General features: G+C 47.2%; 1 protein-coding gene across 1 annotated transcript in view; it reads left to right on the forward strand.

Moving 5' to 3' along the window:
* Npas2 (neuronal PAS domain protein 2) overlaps nucleotides 1–22730 on the forward strand; it is a 175123-nt gene that overhangs the window by 140837 nt on the left and 11556 nt on the right. Inside the window, exons 8-16 of the mRNA XM_042695555.1 lie at nucleotides 616–734; nucleotides 1373–1455; nucleotides 2447–2553; nucleotides 4966–5113; nucleotides 7125–7209; nucleotides 11159–11300; nucleotides 11772–11881; nucleotides 13152–13241; nucleotides 18682–18828. Coding sequence (XP_042551489.1) covers nucleotides 616–734; nucleotides 1373–1455; nucleotides 2447–2553; nucleotides 4966–5113; nucleotides 7125–7209; nucleotides 11159–11300; nucleotides 11772–11881; nucleotides 13152–13241; nucleotides 18682–18828 — 1031 coding nt within the window. The remainder of the gene's footprint in view (nucleotides 1–615; nucleotides 735–1372; nucleotides 1456–2446; nucleotides 2554–4965; nucleotides 5114–7124; nucleotides 7210–11158; nucleotides 11301–11771; nucleotides 11882–13151; nucleotides 13242–18681; nucleotides 18829–22730) is intronic.

Here is a 22730-nt window from a genome sequence, read left to right on the forward strand (position 1 = left end):
AAGTTTCCATCAGCTCCCAATAGCACCAAGCTGGGAAACTTAAGTTTTTAACAGGGGGGGGGGGGGGCTGTTGAGAGACATTGAAGATCCAGATGGTAGCACTCTAAATCCCAAGGCCACCTCCTTAGTAACCTAGCCCCTGCCTCAGCCTAGGTTCTCCAGGATTAGTTTCAGGGCAAAAGCTCTTCATTCTCCATGTGTACTTAGCCCAGACTGAATGGGGAAGGCATTATCACAACTTTCCCTGGGACTAGACCATCCGTGTCAGGAGCACCATCTGATTATGGGCTTGACCCTGGAGACAGCGGCTGTAGGAATATTCAGTCCCTTCCTATGAGATAAGGGTCTTCGGTTGCAGAACAGTTCTCCCAAGGCAAGAAGCAAAGGGCTGTAGGGCTGGTAGGAATGAGGGGCAGTGCAGTAGAATGGTCCCAGCTTGGATTGATCTTGTACAGGTGTCTGGTTCCTCAGTGGTGTAATGAGACAGTAAGACTGCTTCACGTTGAAGAGTGAACGTGTTGGTATGCATAAATCTCTCAATGCAGTTTGTGTCACCCAGGTATTGGACAGCAGCTGTCATCAGACAAGGCTAACCCATGTGTCTCCCCTATCCAGTGCCTAGCCCCTCTTGTAATGGCTTTGACAATACCCTCTCAAGACCCTGCCGCGTGCCCCTCGGGAAGGAGATCTGCTTCATTGCTACCGTGCGTCTGGCTACACCACAGTTCTTAAAGGCAAGTCATCATATGGAGCTGTTGGAGCTAGAGTCGCATTGCTTTATGGGAGAGAATGAAATTGCTATGAAGTTGTCACTAGCTTTGAAAAAAAATCTCAAATGTCTGGGTTACAGGCCCCATCTGAGACTCTAGTTTCCTATATAACTTTATTTTCAGGGGGCATGGCGGAGGGTGGGGACACAGATACTGCTTGATCATTCTATCTTCCTACCCTTTGCATTAATGTGAACACTGCTCAGAGCAGGCGTGGGCCAGAGCTGAGAGTCAGAAAGTCAAACGATTGACTCCTTCTGTATTGCCTTCCCATCCCTGGCACAAATGAGGACTTAAATTAGTCATTCAAATTCAGATGAAGAGCCATTTTGCACATGTTTACCACATTTTCAGATAATGGGAAGGGAGTGGTGTGACATTTTGGCTCCTGGGTATTTTTCCCCAGCTTGGGAAATAAATTTAGTATCAGCTAATACCGAAATTAGCTACAGATGACGAGTTTCAGTCCAACACAACTTGGAGACAGGCTCAGAACGATTTTAACTTCTGTTACCCACCATGCATTCCTTTTGAACAAACCTAGGGGAGAGCATCTGGCCCCACCAAGTGACATGATAATTTTTTCCCCTCTTCCAATGCAGGAAATGTGTATAGTTGATGAACCTTTAGAAGAATTCACTTCAAGGCATAGCTTGGAATGGAAATTTTTATTTCTGGATCACAGGTCTGTAAAAAGAAAAACATATTTGGGTTGGGTCCTTTTCAAGTGTTGTTTGCAAGAGCCAGGCTATGTGTGGGAGAGAAAGGTCCAGCCTGGTCCCCTGGAAGGGAAGGGCAAACTTGCCTGTTCCTGGCCAAGGGGGCAGTGGGTGGCCTTCCATGCACCTGTCCACCTGTCCTAGAGCTGTGTTGGTTCTCTGTTCAGTTGATGCTCAGCCCCAGGACATCTTTGAGATGATCCACACTCTGGCCCTTACCATGTCCTACAATGGCAGAAGCCAGTGTAGAAGGAATCTCTCCTGAGGTTTCTTTCACCATGCCATGGATCCCTTAGTCCAGCCCTTTGTCTTTCCTTGGTAGTATTACTTAAGAATTAACCATCTCCCTTCTCCACCCTTTAATTCTTCATTATACTTAGCTATTGAGCTAACTCAATCTATAGCTGTTTCTAATTGTTCAATACATTTTATTATCATTTGGGCTGGGCTCTGCCAAGAGAATAGAATATTTAAATGCCCAAATAATGAACTTGTGCTCAGTGCTGGTGGCTTAAGCCTGGAATCCTAGCTATTCAGGAAGCTGAGATCTGAGGATTATGATTTGAAACCATCCTCGGCAGAAAAAGTCTGCGATTCTTATCTGTAATTAACCAGCAAAAGCCAGAAGTAAAGGTGTGGCTCAAGTGGTAGAGCACCAGCCATGAGCAGAAAAAGCTAAGAAAGAGCATGAGGCCTCAGATCCAAGCACAAATAATAATTAATTAATAAAATGAATAAAATAAGTAAGCCCTTCGGAAAAAAACTAAAAGCTCTCCAGTCCGGACCATTGGAAAGTTTTTATCCCACATCCTCACCTCAGGCTCTTGAGAAATGAAGCCTCCATTTGGACCACTAAGCATACAAACTGCAGTTTGCATACTTCATCTTGACTAGCGTGACCAGCGTGTGTATCCGACAGGGTTTTGTCTGATGAAGAATCCCCTTGTCCTCCTGCAGAGCCCCGCCCATCATAGGATACCTGCCCTTTGAAGTGCTGGGAACCTCTGGCTATGACTACTACCACATTGATGACCTGGAACTCCTGGCCAGATGCCACCAGCATTGTGAGTACCACTTTCCCAGCCCAGGCCTTCTGCTTTGTCCACAAGGGCCCAGACAAAGGGCATTTTGCTGCTGGAAGACTTTCTGTTACCTGAGTTTTCTCTGCAATGATTGGGATATATTGGAGGTCCTTGTCTGCTTCAACTCCCCTGTGTTCTGCTCTAACTCAGAATTAACTTTACACCAATCCCCAGCACTGTGTCAGTATCATTCGGACAACTATGTGATTTAATCCTCATCAAGAAATTAAGGGACTGTCAGAATTTCCTTTATGCATTTCAAAGACAAAAAACCAAATGCACATAACAAAAAACCAAATGCACAGGTATTGGTCACCAGCTCTTGGCCACATACTGGGCTGCTCCTCTTCAGATCCTGCATTCTCCCAGTCAGTGGCCTTGATAGCCTGAGATTTTTTAAGGAAAAGTTCTGTGTGAGCATCAGGAGATGGCAGTGTCCATGAGCCTTCCTGCCTTGCCTTTTGCAGAGCAAGGCATGGTAGGAAAGCCAGAGACAGCTGACTTGGCAAGGTATTTATCGGTGCACAGGCTACTGGAGGAGCAGGAAGACCCCCTTAGACAGCTGGTGGGGAAGTCAGCGAGTGCTTTCTGCCACAGAAGACGACTGTGATTAGGATTCAGGGTGTGAAGGGTGAGAATGATCAGCGAATGCTTTCTGCCACAGAAGACGACTGTGATTAGGATTCAGGGTGTGAAGGGTGAGAATGACCAGCATGTCCCTTCTCACTGAGGTTGAGAATTAACCATTCACAAGCATATTTTCAGTGCTTCTTCTTAGTAGCATTGGCTTGTGTGTCATGATACATCAATAGACCACTCATGTATTTTAATGGATATTTTGTCTGTAAAACCCATTCACATTTTCTCATCTGTGTTATCCTTGTGGAAGGAACAACAGGCTTGAGCTCCAGCTGGATCAGCTGTTGGAATTTAAGTTTCATCTTTAAACCTTTAACCAACTAATGCTCCCTCAAAGTGTGGGTGTGACCACAGTGGGTTTGCTAGACTTGTAGAATCCCAGCTTCTTTCCACTCAGCATAAGACTCAGAATATCCATTTTCACAAGAGTCCCATGTGATTTATACATCCATTCAAATTTGAGTAGCACAACTGTTTTAAATCCTTGACTGAGTCTGATTCCTTTAGCAGAGAAAAGCCACTCAGGCCAAAGAATGATGTTTGGCATCTGCAAGGCTGTGGCTTGGGCTAGATGCTCTTGCTCTGTGAAGACCACATCCACACCCAGCCTTCTCCTAAGTCACTGGCCCCTGTGGTAGCTTAGTGTCCTCAGTAAGATTTCTCTTTGTTGCCAGGCATCAGTGGCTCACACCTGTAATCTCAGACTATTCAAGAGGCTAGAGCAAACAGATCCCTTATCTCTAATTAGCCAGAAAGGAGTCAGAAGTAGGGCTGTGGCTCATGTACTAGAGTGCCAGCCTTGAGCAAATAAAGCTAAGAGACAATGGTCAGGCCCTGAGTTCAAGCCCCTATACCGGTGTGTGTGCGTGCATGTGTGTGTGTGTGCACGCGTGCGCGTGCGCGCACACACACACACACACACACACACACACACGGATTTCTTTTAATTTTCACCAGGATGCTACATTTCAGCCTCTCTAGCAATAAAACTGAAGTTGTACTTTTCCTCAGATCCATAGTCCATTCTGCCCTTGAACAGACTAATTAACCATTAACATTCTTCCTGGGCACCCCAGAGCAGTCAATGGCAGACATACCATAGGGACTCCAGGCAGGTCTGAAGCTAAAGGAGGAGGCTAGGGAGAGAGGCATCCATATCAGTTCTCCAACTGTACAAACTGTCTCAACTTCTGACTGGCAGCCAGAGAATCTGTCCAGCAGTTGCTGGCTGTCAGGTCTATTTTGGATCCAATTCTCCCAGTGTCAGGATGCTCCCTCCTCTGCTTAGCTCTGGCAGCTCCAAAGACAACTTACCTGCAGGGAAAAGATGAACCCCAGGAAAGCCAGAGCCTCTTTTTTTTTTAATTAAGCCCTGCAGTTTGAAGATTTGTCTAGATCTGCCCTTAATTCAAAGATCTCTTGCAGCTTTTGAGCATTTGGGAAAGTACATGGATCATTCTGTTTAGAATTTTTTAGACTTTGGCTGTAGAGCATTTGCCTAGCACACAGCCTTGAGTTGAATCCCCAGCAATACAGAGGAAGTAAGGGAGGGGAGGGATGGCGGAGGGAGGGAAGAAGGAAGGGGGAGAAGGGAAGGAAGTGAATGGGAAAAAGGAAGGAAGGGAAAGAGGGAGAAAGACAGAAAGGGGAAGGGAAGGAGGGAGGGAAGATGGGAGAGATTTGGTAGTAAGTCTTGGGATGGAAGATTGCCCAGCATTGGTGTATATTACATGCAGAATCCATTTTCTACCCCAGTGATGCAGTTTGGCAAAGGGAAATCGTGTTGCTATCGGTTCCTGACAAAAGGCCAGCAGTGGATTTGGCTACAGACCCACTACTACATCACCTACCACCAGTGGAACTCCAAGCCCGAGTTCATCGTGTGCACACACTCGGTGGTCAGGTACTGTGTGGGTAGGGAGGCTGGGCCGGGTCCTGGTGACGGGGGCTGGTCAGCAGCTGCCTCTGGTACTCCCTGTATCTAAGGATCAAACAGGGCTGTCGTTGGCAGATAGCAGGACAGTTCCCAGAGCTCAGTCTCTTCGGGTGCCCACCCAGCTCTCTCCTCCCCAGGCTAAGACTTCTTTTGAGTCTTCAGCCAGGTCCCTTTCAGTGGCTCATGAACTCTTTTAAGCTGCCAGGATCTTACTTGGTGAGTTCCTGCTTGAATGACCTACTTACATATTTTCCCTTGTCTTTATCCATCCCCCCAGCTTTCCCTTGTCGCTGTTTTGAGAAGAAAATTAAAACATTGCCTCTAAAGAACTCAAACACGTATTCCTTTTATTTTTAATGCTTCAAAAACCCGTGCTGACAACTGAGGCTGTGTTGGAGGCACCACTGGGCTGCTATGTATGGGAGGGGGTCCCCGGGGAACAGGGGTTCCCGATGACCTCAGGGAGCCCAGCACGGACTATCAGGACTGAAAGAAGGCATGACATAGACACCTCCTGGGTGGGGTCCCTACACGTAGAGAGGAAGGGGAATGAACAGTGGCGCTCCTCCCTTCCCCCAGCCACTGCAGAAATGTTCAGACCATCCATCAGTTTGAAATCAGTTTAGAAAAAGAGCCTTTGAGAAAAACAAAGGCCAGGAGGAGTACATGTCATAAAATCAGTCCTCTATATCTACTACGTTTTATGTCTTTGGAGTCAACCAACCATGGAGTGGAAAAAAAAATTTATTTATCTCTTGGGTAGGAGGGACTAGGAGCTGGTGGCTAACTCCTAAAATCCTAGCTCCTGAGGAGGCTGAGTTCTCAGGACTGAAGTTTGAAGCCAGCCCAGACAGAAAAGTCTATGAGACTCTTATCTCTAACCAGCAAAAAGACTGAAGTAGAGCTATGGCTCAAGTGGTAGAGTGCCAGTCTTGAGCAAAATAACCGATGGGCAGTACCCTAGCCCTAAGTTCAAACCCCAGTATTGGCAAAGAAAAAAAATGACCTCTGTACTGAACATATACAGATGTTTTTCTTCTTCCTGTTTCTAAACAATATAGAGTAGCAATGTACATAGCATTATACTGCGTTAGGTATAAGTCACCTACAGATGATTTTGCACAGATGGGAAACATCAGGCTGTGGAGCATATAAAACCCTCAAAGTCAATTTGCTACATGACAGAATAGATAAGTGTACTTCTCTCATGTGTCTGCCTGCAGTGTCTAGCTGCATTTGTAATTTTACATAGCCAATAATGATGTTTTTATACACATACCTCTTGCCAGAAAAAAGGTTCCCACTCCTGAATTTTCAAGTACACTGGAGCCTGACACCAATGACTCACATGAGTAATCCTAGCTACTCAGGAATCTGAGATCTGAGGATCACAATCTGAAGCCTGTCGGGGCAGAAAAGTCTGTAAGATTCTACCTCTAGTTAAGTAGCAAAAAAGTGGGCTAGAGGTATGGCTCAAGTGGTAGAGTATCAGTCACACACACCAAATGATTATTATGTTTGAAGATTTCAGAGAGTGGGTTGGGATAGGGAAGATAGCACAGGAGAAGGTAATAATATCCTAGAGGAGCTGGGAAGTTGGTAGAGTGCTTGCCTTGCATGCATGAGGCCCTGGGTTCAATTCCTCAGCCCCACATAAGCAGAAAAAAGCTCAAGTGGTGCTGTGGCTCAAGTGGTAGGGCGCTAGCCTTGAGCTGAAGAGCCTGAGGGATAGTGCCCAGACCCAGAGTTCAGGCCCTATGACCAGAAAAAAAGAATATCCTAGAAATGGAAGTATTTGTGCATAATTTTAGAATCACTGCAGTGGACATCAGTGGCCTTTCACATGGGGAACAGACATGGCCCTTTGGACTGCGTCATCTGGGAACGGGGTATGGTGTCCACAGTCCCCAGGTGGCTGTTGGGCATTGTCATCCTGGCGTGGGCCACCTCCATTGTCATCTCTTGCTTCCTTGAGCAGTTACGCAGATGTCCGGGTGGAAAGGAGGCAGGAGCTGGCTTTAGAAGACCCGCCATCTGAGACCATGCACCCCTCGACACTGAAGGTAAGTTCCACCCAGCCCTTGGGTGAAAGCAGAGATCCACTGGGTGGAGCCTTCTGTGAGTTATAACAAAACTGAAAATAAGAAGTCGTGTATATTGATGCCAACTCTGTTCCTGCAGTGTTCTAAGTAAAAGGCGTAGTAGGCTGGGAAGGTGGCTCAGTGGTAGAGCGCTTGCCTTGCATGCCTGAGGCCCTGGGTTTGATTCCCCAGCACCACATAAGCAAAAAGAAAAAATGCCGGAAGTGGCGCTGTGGCTCAAGTGGTAGAGCACTAGCCTTGAGTTGAAGAGCTGAGGGACAGCGCCCAGGCCCAGAGTTCAGGCCCCACGACTGGACCCAAAAAAAAAAAAAAAAAGGTGTGGAGTATTTCGTTATTTCCCCACTAACAGTCCTGTGATGTAGATTCTGTATCCTCAGTCTTTTTTTGGTAGTGGTGGTAGTGGGCATGGGTCTTGAACCCTGGGCCTGGACACTGTCCCTGACCTCTTCAGCTCAAGGCAAGTGCTTTACCCCTTGAGCCACAGAGCCACTTCTGGTTTTCTGGTGGTTAATTGTAGATAAGAGTCTCACAGACTTTCCTACCTGGACTGGCTTTAAACTGCAATCCTCAGATCTCAGCCTCCTGAGTAGCTAGAATTACAGGCGTGAGCCACCGGTGCCCAGCTTGTATTACCTTCATTCTTAATATGAGGCAAAGAGAGACCAAAAGGTACCTCAGGGCCTGTATTCACAGAGCTGGGTTACAAATAACCTCTGAGCTGAAAGCCTGTGGCTCATACCTGTAATTACAGCTACTAGGAAGGCTGAGATCTGGAGGATCACGGTTCAAGGCCAGCCTGGGCAGAAAACTATGACACTCTATCTCCAGCTAACTGGTAAAAAGCCAGTCTAGAGGAATTTTGCGAATGGGAGAGTACCTGCATAGCAAGCTCAAGACTGAGTTTAAACACCATACCAACAAAAAGAGAAAAAGGGAGGAAGGGATGGAGACAGGAAAGAAGGGAGGAAAGGGAGGGAGGCAAACATCTGAAACTCAGGAAATGTTTAGCAACTTTCTGACTTATACTAGGCTCACTTGTATTTTTCTCGCAGATAAAAGCAGCTAGGGAGATTTCCCATCATCCCACTGGGGAGGGGAATAAGTCAGGGGTCTCCATATTTCCCTTTGCCTATGTGCTGTGTGTTGACTCGAAGTCTTATTCTGGTTTTGTTTTGGTTTTGCTGTTGTTGTTGTTGTTTTGTGGCACTTGGAATGGAACCCAGAGCCTCAGACATGCAAAGCATTGTGTTCTAGCACTGAGCCACAACCCCAGCCCCTATGTCATTTCTGTCTCAAGGTCTCAGGGTCTGGGCTTATAGCCATGATGGTACCAGTTCTTTGCAGGGAGCTTTAAGTAAGTAGACCTGTTCCTCAAAGGCCATTCTTAAAGCAGATTGAAATGGTGAAGAGAGACAGAGAGAGCGAGACAGAGAGAGAAAAGAGACAGAGGCAGAGGCAGAGAGACAGACAGAGAGACAGAGAGACAGAGAGAGAGAGAGAGAGAGGATGAGAGGGCATGTGGTATTTTCCTAAAGCTAAGAAGCTTTCAGCTGGAAGACACACTATTATTTTCTCTCCTATTAAGAAAGAGAAAAGGTTGTCAAGCAATCTAAAATAAGGATTTGTTTCCCCCAACTGAAGAACCCAACACCAATACCATTTCACATATGTTAAAATGTGGGAGGGAAAGTGTCTCTTAGAAAATGATGAAGTTCAAATTCTAGGATGTCCAGGGACCTAGAATCAAAGTCTTTAGCCATGGGCTGTCTGTGCCCAAATGGAAGCATCTTACATCTCTTGAGGACCAAATTGGGAGGAAGAAGCCACTTTTAAAGAGCATAAAGCAGTGGTGGCTCATATCTTTATCTTAGCTACTTGGGAAACAGAGCTCTGAGGATCATGATTCAAAGCCAGCCCAAGGGCTGGGAATGAGGCTTAGTAGTAGAGTGCTTGCCTAGCATGCATGAAGCACTAGGTTTGATTCCTCAGTACCACATAAGCAGAAAAAGCCAAAAATGGCACTATGGCTCAAGTGGTAGAGTGCTAGCCTTGAGCAAAAGTAGCTCAGGGACAGTGCCCAGGCTCTGAGTTCAAGCCCCAGGACTTGCAAAAAATGAGATTCTTATCTCAATTAACTTCCAAAAAGCCAGACGTGGAGCTATGCTCAGGTGGTAGAGCACCTGTCTGGAGCAAAAATGCTAAAGAAGAAGTTTAAGCCCCAGTACTGGCACAAAAATAAAGAGCAAGGTAGTGCATCCAATAGTGATCCCCACTGATACCATCACTGCTGCTGTTTATGGAAGAGTTTATTACCAAGCTTTGTCACATTGTACATCATGCGTCATGCCAGAGACAGCAATCAGGCTCTTCACAGGCAGGTGTTAGCTGTATCATACCTCACAACAGGTGTGATGTATGAGCACCAGCTATTCAGAAGTTCATCATGGCGCTTTCTAGTCACTTGGGGGAAGTTAAGAACATAAAATACACACATGTATCCGCACACAAATACAATTGAGCACCAGGTAAAGACATCCCTGTGTGGGGTGTGATTGGCAGTGACATCAGAGTGCTGCAAGCTCTGGAGTGTTTGCCCTCACTTTCTGGGCTTATTTCTCTGCTGATCAAGAACACACAGGTCACAGACGGCCATGGCCCAGGGACCTCAGAGGGGACCTTCCCGGGAGATGGAGTCCCACAGCTGGCCTCTCCACAGCACATCCAGGAGCCTTCTGTCATCTGTTGCACAGGAAGGCCTATGGATCATGTGTCAGCCACATCAACTGTTCTCGCACACGTGCAGGCACACACACACACACACACACACACACACACACACACACACACACACACACAGTGTCTAGCCTCCTTAAAGCCACAACCCAAAAGACAGAGAAAGCCTATGGACTCACACATGAGATTTCCTACCCAGGATTGTGGATAGAGACTGGTCCGTTGACACAACCCGGGAAAGTAATCACTATGTTTTCTTCTTTGGTTTAAAAATGGTGATAGCTAGGTGCTGATGGCTCACTCCCATAATCCTAGCTACTCAGGAGGCTGAGATCTGGAGGACTGCAGTTTGAGGCCAGCCCAGGCAGAAAGGTTTACCAGAATCTATCTCCAAAATAACTAATAAGAAGCAGGACTAGAGGTGTGGCTCAAGTCTAGAGTGGCAGCCAAGCCAAGGTCCTAGTTCAGATACCAGTACTGCTTACTCCCCCCACCCCAAAAAAAAGATCAACCCCTCTTGTCATGCACTTATGATCCTTAAACCAATGAGGATGGGAACACGGTCCCTCAGAGATGGACCACTGTGTTTCCTTCTCATCATGCTACGTTTGAGGCCAAGATCAGTTACAAGCCAGAGGTAAAAGGATAGGAGGCCACAGGCCCTTTGCCCGTGCTCCACTCCAAGTCACTGAGGCTTGAGAGCTCAAGTCAGGAGGCTGTGTGAGATGTGCCTGGAAGAGACCAGAGATGTTTGTCTCATTGGCCATGAGCACAGCCTCGTGCTGGCAGTAAACCTCTTCTGAACCAAAATTCTTGGTGACAAGCTGTCAATCTTAAGAGAAAAAAATAATCAAAAGCAAAGTCACTTGGGAAAGTCTGAAACAAATCAAGATAAAAGGTAAGAAAGTATAATAGATGCTATTTATACATTGTAAGTCTCTCAGAGGTGCTTAGATTATTTATTTAGATAGATAGATGTGTGTGTGCATATACATATACACATACACATGTCTGCTCTGAGAATGTGTTTGGGAGTGTCTCCAGATGGCTGTGGTATCTGTGTCAACAGTCCCCATGTCTTCACATATTTTAAAGTAAGGTCGTGTCATTTGTTCACTCATCTTGATACTGACATGTGGGCTGTGTGTGTGCGCATGCACGTGCGTGTGTGTTTCAGGACAAGGGCTCGAGCCTGGAACCTCCCCCACACTTCAGTGCACTGGACGTGGGCACCCCGGGCCTCAACGCCAGTCCTTCTCCGTCAGCGTCCTCCAGGAGCTCCCACAAGTCCTCGCACACAGCCATATCAGAGCCCACCTGTGAGTGCTAGTTGGTGGGAGAGTGGCAGAGGGACCTCTAAGACCTAAGGGTACAGAGTGCCCTGAAATCCTTGGGCCTGAGTGGAAGCAGGGCCTTGTTTGTCCAAAAAGTCTATACCCTCCTTGGGTCCTTCCTCACTGACCTGCCTCTCCGTCCTCTTCCCACACTCTGGTGTCTTCCCTCCATGCAATGAGGAAACGGTGGAATGGCTAGCTTGGCTACCCCTGGGCAAGGCAAGTGGTTAGGCTACGTGGTAAACTAAAGTCTGGGCATTTTTTGCGGTGTCTCCTTCCAGCTCCAGGTCGGGCTTTTGTAATTCCGCTGAGCCATGGCAAGTCATGGTGGGTTCCCTTTTTCCCAAGGTCTCCGCCGACCTCTGGGGTTACGAAGGCCATAGTCTCTGTGCCCCTCTTGCTGAGAAAGCAAGTAAGACTTGTGGGTCAGGAAAGTAATGCCTTGCTTTCTTCTAGCCACACCCACCAAGCTGATGGCAGAGACCAGCACCACGGCTTTGCCAAGATCAGCCACTCTGCCTCAAGAATTGCCAGTGGCTGGGCTCAGCCAGGGAGCCACCATACCGGTACGTGACGTGTACGTGTGTGTGTGTGTGTGTGTGTGTGTGTGTGTGTGTGTGTGTGTGTGTGTGTGTGTGTGTGTGTGTGTGTGTGTCTCCGTCTCCCATCTTCTCGTGTGATATGAGTAGCAAAGCCATGGCCACAGGGACCCAATCTCATCCCTCACAGCACTTGGGTGTTAACATGTCACCTTCCTGCCTGGTGGAAAAGTCCTCCAGAATCCTTCCCCTAGGCCAGAGAAGCTTGAGTAACATGTTAGATCTGCAAACAGAGCATGACCAAGCTCACTGCCTTCCTCTCCAGCATGCTCTGGAGTTGCCTCTGAGCTGTGATTGCTGTTTGTCTACCTCCTGCCCTGTCCAGGATGGCCCATGTGGCCAAGGACAGTGGCCCAGAATGCTTCCATTTCTCCTGGCCGTGCAGGTAGGAAGGCCCAAGCTAGGGTCTGATTGGGCCTGAGGTCACTCAGAGTGGCCCACCCATTGGGACTTCCTCCCACTGATGTCCTGGGTAATGCATTCTACCATGCTGCTGTTTACAGTCTCTAGGGACCAGGAAGGGGAATCAGTTTGGGGACAACTTCAGAAGAGTCCTTTGATTTTCCTTTAAAAACAAAAACAAAAGACTTGCAGCAGCTCAAAAACCTGAGGAGTTCCTTCCTTCTGTCTGCCCCTTTCTGTTATCTCCCCTTGCCTACCCAACCTCCCAAGTGACTAGGAGCAAGGCTCATTTCTCGGGGGGGGGGGGGGGGGGAAGGATCTCTAAAGATTCCATGTGACCAGTGACACTATCCAGTCTCCATTGTCGAAATGAGATCCTGGATACAGACACGCACAGCAGGTGTGCCTGTCTATATTCCTGATGCACAGAAGAGACTGGGGTCATGCACAAGCCCACTCTGGCTAAAGTGCATCCCTGCTGGGACTGCTTGATGACATGCTGAGGATCAGTTACTTAGGGGATAGAACAGCTTAGTTCATTGAGGATAGACTCCCAGACCAGGAATCATGGACCCTGAATACTCCAGGAGCTTGTTCAAAGGCCAGCTGTGCCCTGTACCAGGCAGGTGTCAGCCCTGACCACATTGCCTACTTGGGAAGTGGGCCAGCCAGCATCGTCTAAATGTGCATACCTGCTGGAAGACTTCACGCTCAGCTGTCCACCTTGAGGCTTGCACAAGGGCCTCCTTTTAACTGGAGAAGCCTACCGAATGAGAGCTGCCACCCCTGGAACAGCCCAGAAGCAGTCAGTTAACAAGCTCCTTTCTCCTTCCAGACCCCTCTGCCCTCCCCATCCACCTGCGACCTCGCGCAGCAGCTCCTGCCACAGACCATTTTGCAGACTCCACCGGCTCCCATGGCGCAGGTGAATCTGGGACTTGGGACGGGGCACCACTTCTTCCAGACAAAGTGAATGACAGCCTCTGGGCGTGTGCTAGCCACCAAGGCCCTACAAGCGGGGTGTGCCTCCCAAGACACATGGGGGCATAGGCAGCCATGTTGTCATCTTTATCCCTGGCCTTGTCTGCCACACTTGGCTTATCCATGTACATCCCCCAACTTCTTTTCCCCCAGGTCTACTTGTCCTCACGATATCTTTGTTCATCTGTCACTTTCTACCTTCTTTATTTGGGGGGGGGGGGGCATGGGGGAGGAGAGGCTTAACTTTTTTCACTCAAGGTGGTGCTTAATCACTTATGCCACTTCTGGTTTTTGAGTTGTTGTTTTTGTGGGGTTTATTTCTGGTTAGCTAGAGAGGCTCATGGACTTTTCTGCTGCTCTGGCTTTAAACTCAGATCCTCAGAGCTCAGTCTCCTGAGGATCTGGGGTTCCAGGTGTGAGCCACCAATGCTCAGCTTCCATTCCCTTTTTATGACTCCAGATTGGCTGTGAGGTTGTAGAAAAGGTCTTCTTTAGGCCACATGGCGTAGGAAGATTCCAAAAGGATCTAAAAACTATTGAGTCCAGTGCTATAAATACCAGAATTTTTTTTAAATAAAAAAGGATTATGGCTTTGCTGAGTAATTTCTTCCGATTTCAACCACATTCTGTGAATTCTTATTTAGGTCAGTCTATGAGCAAGCAGTTAGGGATGAAGAGATGATCAGAGCCTGGTCCTTGCTCTTGATACCCAGAGTTTAAGGATGAGGCAGGCAGACATGTAGAGAGAGCCTTGCTCCAGGCAAGAGAGATGTTTCTATAGAACCATCACCAAACAGGCTGCCATGGTAGGATGGTGAGGAGGCTGCCACATGGAGAGACAGGGGACCAGAAAAGAGGCACCTGAGTGTATGTTTAGTGGGGAGGTACAGAAGCCTCTCATCTGCCAGGAGTAGAGGGGACAGGGGCCCCACAATAGGCTGACTGACTCAGGGAGGAGTTGGGCTGATTGACTGGCAGAGCCTCTGCTAAGCCGAGGGCTCGGACTTCCCTTCCTTGGTGTGGCATTTAGCTTTGTCTTAATCCCTGGGCACAAGCCAGACCTGGGTCCCTAGAGATTCGCCACCAGTGGTGCTTGTCCATGTGAGGCCCGTCTCTGCCTTCATGCAAATCTGCCATGGCTAATGGAAGCTATTTCAGAACATAATCAGAACACAGAAGTGGCCTACAGTCTTTACACATGCTAGCATATGCTTCTTGCCAGTGTCAGACTTGAGGAGTGAGTTAAAAGCTGTGCACCCATTCTATTAATTAACGTAGTCCATCTTTATCCTTGTTGCAAAAAAAAATCAGAAGCATGCTTTTCCTCTTCAAATTGCTAAGGCACATGTATGGTATGAAGTAAGTAACCTTTCGATCGAAAGGCATGTGAAATAACAAAGAATTCCTCTGACCACCTGGTCTGCATAGTTAAGAAAGTCTGTGTTAATGCCTCTCAAGGGTGTCAGTAAAGCCCTGTTAGAATTCTAACTCTTCATTTGACTTCACTTGTAATGGCAACTACCTTGGTCTGTCAGTACACTGTAATTAATAACAACTGTGGTCTTTTTTTTCTTTTTCTTTTTGTTTGTCAGTCATGGGGCTTGAACTCTGGGCCTGAATGCTGTCCCTCAGCTCTTCAGCTCAAGGCTAGTGCTCTACCACTTGAGCCACTGCACCACTTCCAGTTTTCTGAGCGGTTTATTGGAGATAAGAGTCTCACGGACTTTCCTGCCCGGGCTGGCTTTGAACCGTGATCCTCAGATCTCAGCCTCCTGAGTAGCTAGGATTACAGGCGTGAGCCACCAGCACCCAGCTCACTGCAGTTTTTAGGGCAGTCTTTTGTTTTGTTTGAACAACCTGGGATTTAGAATCAGAACCTTGTGCTCTTTCTGGCTTACTTGTTGGGCTGGTATTCTACCACTTGAGCCATGTCTCTAACTCAGTTTTTGCTGGTTATTTTGTAAACAGAATCTAGCAGACTTTTCTGCTCAGTCTGGCTTTGAACCGGGTCCTCTGGATCACATTATCTTGATTAGTAGGATTACAGGCTTGAGCCACCAGCACCTAGCTCAGATGTACCTCTTGTCTAATATTTTCCACCCTTAGCTGGTTGCTCTATGTACAGGGAACCAGCTCTATTGACTTCTCAAGTCAGCGGTTCCTCCCCATACCCACCTCAAATAGAATGATTATATTTTTCAATTTCCCCTCAATCCCTCCCAGTGTTATCAGTGTCACATTCTGTCAGAGATGGGTAAAAGAGAATCCAAATTCTGGAAAGTAGTTGTCTGAATAACAAATAATTTTTCCAAAAGCCTCTTTTGCTTACTACTATACTTCTAAAATCTCTCTCTCTCTCTCCCATCTCTCTCCCCTCTTCCTCTCTCCCTCTCCTTCTCTCTCCCTCCTTCTCTCTCCCTCCTTCTCTCTCCTCTCTCCTATCTCCTATCTTTCCAGCCCAGCCAGAAAATTCCTCATGAAAATCTTGTTCCAATTAACCACTCAAAAATCTGAAGTGGAGCTGTGGCTCGAAGTGGTAGAGCACTAGCCTTGAGCAAAAGAAGTCAGAGTCAATTCCCAGGCCCTGAGTTCAAGCCCCATGACCAATTAAATAAATATAATAAAAAGGTTTTAAAAGTCTCTAACGTAGAGTAGGCCTCTTTGCCAAAAAGGGTCAAGCATAAACTGACATGCTGAATTTAAATCCCTTTGTACAACTACTTAAAGGTAATTTTAAAATATTTTTTGTGCCAGTACTGGCCCTTGTACTTTTCTTGGCTTTTTCATTCAAAGCTTCAGCTCTATCACTGAAGTCACAGCTCTACTCGCAGCTTTTTATTGGTGAATTGGAGATAAGTATCTCACTTTCTTTGCCATCAAAACCTGACCAAAAATAAAAATAAAAGAGCTGGGATTGTAGCTCAGCAATAGAGAATTTCCTGGTGTGCTCTAGGTCCTTGGTTCCAGCCTGGACACCAGAGAAAACCCGGGACAGTGCTAAGTCCTGTTACTCTGCAGTGCTAGCCCCTGTGGCCAGTCTCAGAACCAACCAAACAATGAAGAGCTGGCTCAGCTGTAGGTAGAGCGGAAGATCTGAACCAACCACAGCAGCTTCTGTGTCTTTTTCTTAATTAAATATCTGATACATGTGGCTTGCTTGATAGAATGTTCTTTCCAAACTCCAGCTGAATGCTTTGATTGATTCTACTGTGGTTTTGTGCGGCAGGCAGCATAGGACAGGCATTTTTACACTTGTGTAAATACAAGTGTGAGTCACTGTGACTGAGGTGGGCTGGGGACTGGGAATAGGGCTTACTAGTCAAGCTCTTAACCTCAGGGTCACATTCTGACCTTATCCAGCTGGGTGACTTTGAGCAGGCATGTCACAGGTTTATGTGAAGTGGGTCAGTCCACTTCTGCTTGTCTGGGGCAATGGCTGGCCTATGTGGGTGTCTGCAAATGACAGTACCTGCCATTCTCCTTGCTCTTTCCGTTATCGATTTGCTGCTCCAAGGGCTGTGGCTGGTCACAGCATCCTCTGGTATGTGCTGTCTGTGTCTTCACACTCTCAGGCACCCTGATAGTCCAAGTGTGCAAGGACAGAAAAGAAAAAGATTCTGGAGGCATTTGCCAAAGACAGTGGGCAAGAAGCAGACTGGAAGATGTTATATAAAGATACCAGGAGTAGAGGGAAGCATTGTATAAAGATGAGAGGGAGGGATGAAAGAGAGGGAGGAAGGGTTAGGAAGATGGGATGGAGAGAGGAAAGGGAAGAGAAGGAGGGAAAGAGGAAGAAAGGAAAGGAGGTAGGGAGTAACAAAGGGAGGGGGAGAGAAAGGGGCAAGAAGGAAGAAAAGGGAAGGGGAGGGAAAGGAGGAAAGAACGAAGGGAGTGGGAGAAGAAGCTTAAAAAAGAAAGGAAAGGAAGAAGGGAGAAAATGAAGAAAAAGAGAAGCCCAACTCTGGCTCAAGCCTATGATCCTAGCTGCTTAGGAAGTATAAATAGGGGATTGTGGTTCAAGATCAGTGAGGAATAGGCTGAGTTTTTAAGACTCCATCTCAACCAATGGCTGGGCAGGGTAACATGTACCTGTTAGCTTAGCAGTTCAGGAGAATGACATGTAGGCTGTCCCAGACACAAAGCAAAACTCTCAAAAATAACCAACACAGTGGAGATGAGAGGGAAAACCTTGGAGAGAGCAAGGGAAGGGGTGACATTGTCCAAGAGAAATGTACTCTTTACCTGACTTACATAACTATAAGCCCTCTGTTACATCACCTTTATAATAACAATAAAAATCTTTTCAAAAATAAAAATAAGAAAATAACCAACCACAAAAAGGGCTAGTGGAGTAGCCCAAATGATAATGCACTTGCCTATCGAGTTCAAGGCCAAAGGCACAGTGGAGAAACCAAAAGGAAGGAGCGGGGAGTAAAGAGGAAAAGAATATCTCAAGTCCAGGGGCCAGGAATGTGGCTTAGTGGTAGAGTGCTTGCCTAGCATGCATGAAGCCCTGGGTTTAATTCCTACGCAGAAAAGGCCAGAAGTGGCGGTGAGGCTCAAGTGGTAGAGTGCTGGCCTTGAGCAAAAGAAAAGAAGATCAGAGACAGTGCCCAGGCCCTGAGTTGAAGCCTCAGGACTGACAAAAAGAAAGAGAAAAAAGAAAATCTCAAGTCCGGAAAGTTCATTTGCCTTAGTAAATGAGAGCCACAGCCTTAGAGAGTCCAGCTTTTGTCCAGTTAATTGGAGAGAAGAGTCTCATGGACTTTCCCATCCAGGCTGGCTTCCAGCTGAGATCCTCAGATCTCAGCCTCCTGAGTAGCTAGCATCACAGGTATGAGCCACCAGCCTCTCTGGCCAGGTGAGTGTTCTTTTCTGACTTGCATAGCAGCAAGTGAGCCCAAGAGGAAGATGGAAAGGCAGGAAGGTCTCCATGGTCCCACCTCCATTGGAAAGCCCCAGGATCAGATTTAAGATAGGGCCCAGGAATTTCTGTGATGATGACATCATGCCTTCAATGACCAAAAGGAAGAAAAAAAGACTCAGATGCTGTCCTTTTGTCTCCCTGACTAAATCTGGAATCTGTATATAAGTAGAACTTCCATCATACTCTGATTATGTGGGCTTCCCTACCTACAGTGCAGTAAATCAGTCCTGAGATCCAACTGGGCATACTGTCACCAGCAGCCTGGGAAAGGATCGCTGGCTGGATACCCTAGCACACCACACCCTCATCCCCAGCTCCTGCTCCCTGAGCTCAGCTGAGCTCAAGGACCGGAAGGGGATGCGCACAGGGCTGATGGTAATCATGCATGAGCTCTCCGCCAGGCAGAATAAATAACTCCTTGATCTGGTTGTGTGTTTGACCTTGTCCCCCTCGGAAGTTCTCAGCACAGTTCAGCATGTTCCAGACCATTAAAGACCAGCTGGAACAACGGACGCGGATCCTACAGGCCAACATCCGGTGGCAGCAGGAAGAACTCCATAAGATCCAGGAGCAGCTCTGCCTGGTCCAGGACTCCAATGTCCAGGTATGTCCCTGTCCAGGTGGGCCTCCCTCCTCCCCACTCTGTGGGCCAGTCCTTAAGACAGCCAGAGCTTTCTCCAAGCCTCTGTGAAGCACCTCACTGGGCCACATATGCTCAGGGAACATGGAAACATCCATTGCAAAGTGCAAGGAGCAAATTCACCTCCCTGTTCCCATCTCCTGCCCAGACATGAAATTCCCCTTCCCTCCAGATCACTCTTGCAGGCCCCATCCATTGGCTGCCTTCCCTGAGTTGTTATCCTCAAATCTGACCTTTGATTACCACTTGGGTCCTAAATTGTAGCTCCCAACATGCATATAGCTTCAGCCCCAGCAGCAAGAGGTACAGGCAACTTTATACTGTTTCCTCTGACATAATATGAACACATGAGGCCAGGGAGAAGGGAGGAGCACACTGTGCACACTACACACAGCCTGAGAGGGCAGCACAGAGAAGGGCCATCTCCCAGCCACCTGTCCCATGAGCCAGGTGGACACTGTTCAGTCTGATGGAAGCAGCTCTCAGTTTATTACGAGGTATACTTCTTGGACTCCTTTCAGGCAATTTTAATTTTGGAGGGAAAACTTGGACTGTTAGATCTCTCTTTAGAGATAAGTTATTTAGCCGACACTGGCAGCTCACACCTGTCATCTTAGCTACTCAGGAGGCTGAGATCTGAGGACTGAGGTTCAAAGCCAACCCGAGCAGGAGAGTCCATGAGACTCTTATCTATAGCTAACCACCAAAAATCCAGAAGTGTAGCTGTGGCTCAAGTGGTAGAGCACCAGTTTGTGCAAAAGAAAAAGAAAAAGCTAGGGAATAGCACCAAGGCCCTGAGTTCAAACCCAAGTTCTGGTGTGGCATTCACACACACACACACAAACACACGATTATTTTTTTACTAAATTTTACCTGTTTTAGTACAGGAATGTCTTCACAATTGCATTTAGGCTCAATCTTCCGTTGCAAATGTAATTCTAGCAAAGCTTGGAGTCTGCCTGGACCACCAAGCTCTGCTACTCTCTTTAGAGATACAAGAAGAGACCCCTCAGAACATTGTCCCTGCTGCTTCCCTGTCCCTGCCATATGGATCTTCTCTGGACCACCTAGCTTCTGAAGCTCAGTGTCACCAACAACAGACAGTGGCAGGCCATAGCAGGAGCGCATGTACAACCGAATTTACACAGGATGTTGGTTGGCTGTAGACACCTCCCCTGGTTTTCCTGCCTGCCAGTGTCTCCTATAGTGCTCCTAGGCAGTGATGGGGACCAGGAGTGACACTTCTGTTCCTCCCCTTCCTCCTGAGTAGCACCCTCACCATGGAGAGGACCCCAGGCAAAGACAGGCCACCACTCTGTGCCTACACCCCAGGCCTCTGTGACTGCCGTGCAAGCAGCAAGCCTCACCCAGACGGCCTGCACCACACCCAGCGTCCTGCTTCAGAGACACTCTTACACACACAAAGGTGGTCGCACGCGTAGAAAGGGGGCATCAAGCTATCAACATAATAAGAAGCCCTTTTGTGAGTGTGCCAGTACTGTGGGCTTGATTCAGGGGCTTGAACTCTCCCTTAGCTTTTTCACTCAAGGCTGACGCTCTACTACTTAAGCCATACCTCTATTTGGGGCTTTTTGCTAATTAATTGGAGATAAGAGTCTTATGGAATTTTCTGCCCACACTGGCTTTAAACTGGGATTCTCAGATCTCAGATCTCACACCTAGGATTCTAGGTGTGAGCCACCAGCACCCAGCCAAGCAGACCCTTTGTACTTATTCTTTCCCAGTTACAGCATTCTTCCTGCTGATCCCAAGGCCTGGTTGGTAAACCCAGAACTTGCCCAATTGTAATCACTTGAGTAGAGTTTTCACACTAATGGGAAAGGGGGAGACTGAGCCAGAGAGTGTTCACACTAAGTTAGGTGTATGAACATTCACCACAGTCCACTTCCTGCATCAGCAACAAGAGCTAGACTTGCAAGCAGCACATGACAGACTTAGCACTTTTGACTCCACTACAGAGAATTAGGGTATTTCCTCATTGGCCAGAGCATTTTTTAAAGTTCCAAAGAGCACCTGAGCTCTGTGAGAGGCGCCATGGAAATCAGCTCCTCTCTTCCTTCCTTGGGCCTGATCTTGGCAGTGGAATTTTCCAAAGAACATGGAAATCTACAGATAGTCAAACCAGAGAAGATTCCTCCAGCAGTCAACCATCTTGTATGTAGGTTGTTTTCTTTTTAAGATAAAGAAATACATTCTACAATGCCTAACTAAAATGTGACATTTGTTTTTAAGGAGACATTCTGTGATTTAATATACATAATAAGCAAGTAAAAACTAGTCCAACCACCCCCACACCTTCCCCAAAGAGTGGGGTAGCCAGGCACCAGTGGCTCATACCTGTAATCCTAGCTATTCACCATAGGAGGCTGAGATCTGAGAATCACTGTTCAAAGTCAACCCAGGCAGAAAAGTCCATGAGACTCTTATTTCCAATTAACCGCCAAAAAGCTGTAAGTAGAGCTGTTACTCAAGTGGTAGAGTGCCAGCCTTAAGTGAAAAAGCTAAGGAATAGCACCACATTTCAAGCACCAGTACTCACACAAAAGAAAAGATGGAGGGGAGGGGGCTGCATTCTATGTCTGATGACATAGAATGACAAGCTTGTGATAAATACTGAATTCTATGGAAGATGTATTATCATGTGGGACCTAATTGTACTTTATTTTGTGTGTCTGAAGCATCCTATAATGACAAGAATTTGTCAAAGTAAGCCAACAAAAATAATGAATACAAGGTCAGTTTGTTCTATAAAGTAAAAAACTTTTCCTACTTGAATTAGGGAACAATTTTTCTTCACATTTTCCATAAAATTGACCCTCAGAGTCTTTAAAGAAGTATTGTCTTGATGGGCACTGGTAGCTCACACCTGTAATCCCAGCTATGCAGGAGGCTGAGATCTGAGGATTGCAGTTTGAAGTCAGCTCAGGCAGGAAATTCCATGAGACTCTTATCTCTAAAAGCTATTCAGAAAACCAGAAGAGCCGGGTGCCAGTAGCTTATGCTTGTAATCCTAGCTACTCAGGAGGCTGAGATCTGAGGATCGAGGTTCAAAGCCAGCCCAGGCAGCAAAGTCTGTGAGACTCTTATCTCCATTAAACTGTTCATAAAACCAGAAGTGGTGCTGTGGCTCAAGTGGTAGGGCTCTAGCCTTAAGCTGAAGAGCTGAGGGGCAGCACCCAGACCCAGAGTTCAAGCCCACGACCAACCAACCGACCAACCAACTAACCAACAAGAAGGAGGAGGAGGAAGAGGAGGAGAGGAAGGAAGGAGGGAGGGAAGGAAGGAAGGAGGGAGAAGGAGAAGAAAGTGACACAAGTGGTAGAGTACAAGCCTTGAGCAAAAGAAGCTCAGAGACAGGACTTAGGCCCCGAGTTCAAGCCCCACAATAGATGCGCGTGCACGCATACACACACACACACACACACACACACACACACACACACACGTATTGTCTTAAGCCATAAAATTCCCTTTTGGCCAGATGACTGGCTCACGTCCCTGGTTATTCAGTTATTATTGATAAGTTCAAACCTTTGTGAGGCCCTGTAAATCTATGGATGTGCTGAAAGTCCCCATTGCCAGTTCATCAGTGAGAGACTGCCTCTTGTTCTTTTTGAGACATGTCTGCCCTCTGCTGGCTTCCCAGGTGAGCTCCTTAAAGGACTACTGTAGTAATGTAGTAGCAAATAACATGCACACTGATTGGTTCCTTCTACCATCTACAGTCCATCTGTCCTCCCATGCAACTTCCTCTCCATCCATCCACACACCCATCTGTCACCCACTTATCTATCCATCCACCAGTTACTGGGCATAGATAGGGCCTAGTCCTACTTGAGGTATAA

The sequence above is a fragment of the Dipodomys spectabilis genome, unplaced genomic scaffold (genome assembly GCF_019054845.1).
Source record: "Dipodomys spectabilis isolate Male_0828 unplaced genomic scaffold, ASM1905484v1 ptg000187l, whole genome shotgun sequence".
Lineage (NCBI taxonomy): Eukaryota > Metazoa > Chordata > Mammalia > Rodentia > Heteromyidae > Dipodomys > Dipodomys spectabilis.